The sequence below is a fragment of the Saccostrea cucullata genome, unplaced genomic scaffold (genome assembly GCF_032062105.1).
Source record: "Saccostrea cucullata isolate Sc308-1 unplaced genomic scaffold, CSIRO_AGI_Scuc_v1 ctg2152, whole genome shotgun sequence".
In the NCBI taxonomy this organism is placed as follows: Eukaryota; Metazoa; Mollusca; class Bivalvia; order Ostreida; family Ostreidae; genus Saccostrea; species Saccostrea cuccullata.
In genome coordinates this window covers 4,052-7,418 of record NW_026938940.1, presented here as the reverse complement: position 1 = coordinate 7,418, position 3,367 = coordinate 4,052, and the positions used below count along the sequence as shown (strand labels likewise).

The 3,367-nt window shown below is 30.8% G+C and overlaps 1 protein-coding gene across 1 annotated transcript; it reads right to left on the bottom strand.

Moving 5' to 3' along the window:
* Positions 1 to 469: 469 nt before the first annotated feature.
* LOC134251925 (uncharacterized) lies at positions 470 to 2,967 on the bottom strand. The gene is made up of 4 exons (XM_062734345.1): positions 2,917 to 2,967; positions 2,545 to 2,823; positions 2,205 to 2,336; positions 470 to 505 (listed from the first exon to the last, which is right to left on the bottom strand). The coding sequence occupies exons 1-4, from the start codon at positions 2,965 to 2,967 to the stop codon at positions 470 to 472; spliced, it is 498 nt and encodes a 165-aa protein (XP_062590329.1).
* Between the last annotated feature and the right edge of the window lie 400 nt (positions 2,968 to 3,367).

The window sequence follows — 3,367 nt, the reverse complement described above, 5'->3', positions numbered from 1 at the left end:
CCCATTAAAATGCGGATATTGTTACACTATGTAAGATTTTGGTTTATTATTGTTAAAATTTTGGTTTATTATTGTTAAAATTTTTAGTTACCCGGTTAATACATTAATTGTTACATTATTGTGAGGGAGCTGCCTCTTCCTTCAATTTTATTCAAGAGTTGCATGTTTGTTAGAGTTGAATTTTTACATTTTTTTTGTTGCAATACAATTTCATATGATTGTTAATCTAAGAGATAACCTGTTCTTTAATGTTATTGACAGATTCATAATATAAAATGTCAAATTTTGCTTAGAATGATAATTATACCATTTCTAGCGATTATAATTTCAATTATGTAAAAAAAAAAATACACTTTGTAGACATGGTTTTTATCATTTTTGTTTTTTCATTTTGCTGTTGTTATCAGTTTAGTTCAAATAAACATTTCAACAACTTGCTTTAGAGTATTTTGTATTACATGATTGTATGTTATTGCTGGTACAAGTTATCCACTGTCTCCATGTGCTTGGGAGAAAATAATCATTCATTTATCTAAGGTTCAATTTAGAGAACATGGGGAATAAGTTTAAAAAGGAATTCCAGGTCCAATTTTTTTGATAAATAGAAATCAGTCTTCCATATTAAGATAAAAATAGTTGTATAAAATACGCAGATGATTGGATATTACTAAGGATATGTATGTAAATTATTCAAACATCTGTTATTCCATATTGATATTTTACGTTAAAAGATGTTATTCTTTTATCAAAATGATATGAGTAAAATAATCTGATAATCATAATATTATTAATAGAAAAATGATTATAAAAGGTCGTAAGTGGTACATACAACCCTGTACAAAGCAGGAGAAACCTTGCCTGTAAAGTTAAATAAGGTCGTAAGTACCAGTTAAGACTTTTATTTTAACCTTAACAGAAGTAATTATAAATCTTATAAAGTATTTTCAATTATTTTTGCTTTATTTTCCTTTAAACTTTGTTAAAAACTATACAAAATAATCACATTTATTATTCAATAGGGTCTTTCATTTATCAAACAACCAAACAATATGCATTTTATTTTTTGCTCTAAACAGTTTTTTGTCATTTACGTCAAATTTTGAAACTCCAAAAAAGTTTACATGCGACCTTTTAATACTACGGCATCGAAATATACCCCACTTTATTGTACAATTGTAAGAACACTATATATCTGTATCTAAATTGAAGCTAAATGATTAAAAATAAAAATCTCATTGAACAGTGGTGATTTTCATTATTTTTCCTCTTTCTTTTCTTTTCTTAATATATTTTGTCTGATTTTGAAAAAAAATATTTACAGTGTATATATACACAAAACGGTACTCATTGTCAATCTCATTAAGATGTTAGATCTGCATTTATTTAAAGTTAATTTCAGCGTCAAACTACAAGTTTATAATTAACAATCTTTTTTAAAGAATAATTTTATCAGTCTATTTCAAAGCATTTCTCTTTGAAATTTAGCCCTTTGTTAAGACAACCCCTACAAACAGTGCGAACCACACAAAATTTATGGAGAATAGTTGTGATGTTTTGTAGAAAAGCGGGAAGGGGTGCTTTGTATGCTCTAAGTGTTCGCCATTAATCAGTTTTAATATAACGTTTCAAAGACTTGTCATACTGACAGACAACATTTTTTCCTTTCGTATTTTGGATAAAACAATTCTGATCCATGTTATTTTTTTACTGGGATATACTGAACGATCATTTTTAATTTCAAGATCTTAACCTATCTAGTTCAATGTGCAATCTATTACAATAGCTCTTTCCAGGTATCGGTGTATCATTCCATTAAATTTTTTATCCACATTTTATTTTTATGGAGATGCATAAATGTTCTGCTCTTCAACGATGGAATATTTTCACATCCACTGATCCAATCTGGTCTGACATTTTGGCGGCTTTCATTTTGTCAAATCGCCACCATTAATCGCTATCATATCATAAATACTATGAAGAAAGCGTTTTATTGACCTGTCTCGTTAAATTAATGTGAGCTCAAACACGACTTTTAAAAAGCTATTTTAACGAACGAACTCACTTATAATAAACAACGTAAGACGATAAACGGTAAAAAAAAAATTTGCAATATTTTCCCAATAAAATTTTTTGAGCGGGGAGTATTTCAATGAGGCGGGCGGCAGTTTCATACAAACTATAATTTTATTTTGGCCCAGTCCTACCTTTTTGGTTTCAAAAATCGCCTCCTTTGTTTGGACTCTCCGAATACCCTTCCTTTTGGCATGCTGCAGGTCTCTGAGTTTTGCCAGTCGGTCCGTGAAAAGACCTGGAGACAACCCCATCCTTCTGTTTAACTGAAAATAATGTAACCACACTCATTCAATTCATCAAACATGTACAGTTATATCTAGAAAATATGCAAGAAATTGTAAATCACACACACATCAGTGAAGTGGTTAGGATTGTGGCGTAAGTATCTGTTGATGCTTACATCTTTGATTTGAATTGTCTTGTAGGAAATAGAGAAGTGTAATAATTCAAATGTAATAAAAAAAAACTTACAGATAAAAAGTACTTATGGCCTTCATTTTTCTGGTTGACACTTTCATCAATTCTGTACAAAACACTACCCAAACTACTGTAGTGGTTACTTTTAGGTGCTTTTGAGGACACAATGCTATTAAATTTTTCATTAGCTTGTGAAATTCCTAGTGCACCTAGTTTATCAGCATTGCTTGCGTATGTCTTGAAAACATCACAAAGAGCATTCTGTAGAGCAACATCATTCAAAGGTTTCCCACCCGGAAAAGATTTGAATGTAATTTGGGATTCTTCAAGAATCTACACAAGGACGATGGTGAGCTTTCAGCTCAGGTGAGCTATAAAGATGAATGCTTATGTTTGACCAGAATAACGCAAAAAATAATCTATTACCTGACAGACTATCGTATGATCTGCCACTCCCTCTTTTCTGCGATCTTGCATCGACTCTTACAGTCAGATCTTCACTTCCTGTTTTTCTGTTTAATGAAACACATACATACGGCAGATGGTAACGGGGGTCTTAAGATCTAATTCAAATTAAAAATATTCCATTTTCTCTCCTGTCTCTACTTTACCTTTTAATGAGGTTAATTTTTTCCTGAAGTGCTTTATCGGTGGACCGGTACCTGCATTGACTGTTGCTGAAAATATAATTTAGAATTAACCCAAGTTGAAAGAAGAGTTATTTATTGAATTATTGTTTAGTGTTTGAAATTTTTCTTGAGTTAGAGAAAATTTCACTCTCATGGAGATGTCACTGAAATAATTAATACACACCAGAAGCAAGTTTGACATTATTTTGCATCCCTAATTCTATCATGCCTCTTCCCCGTTGGTACAT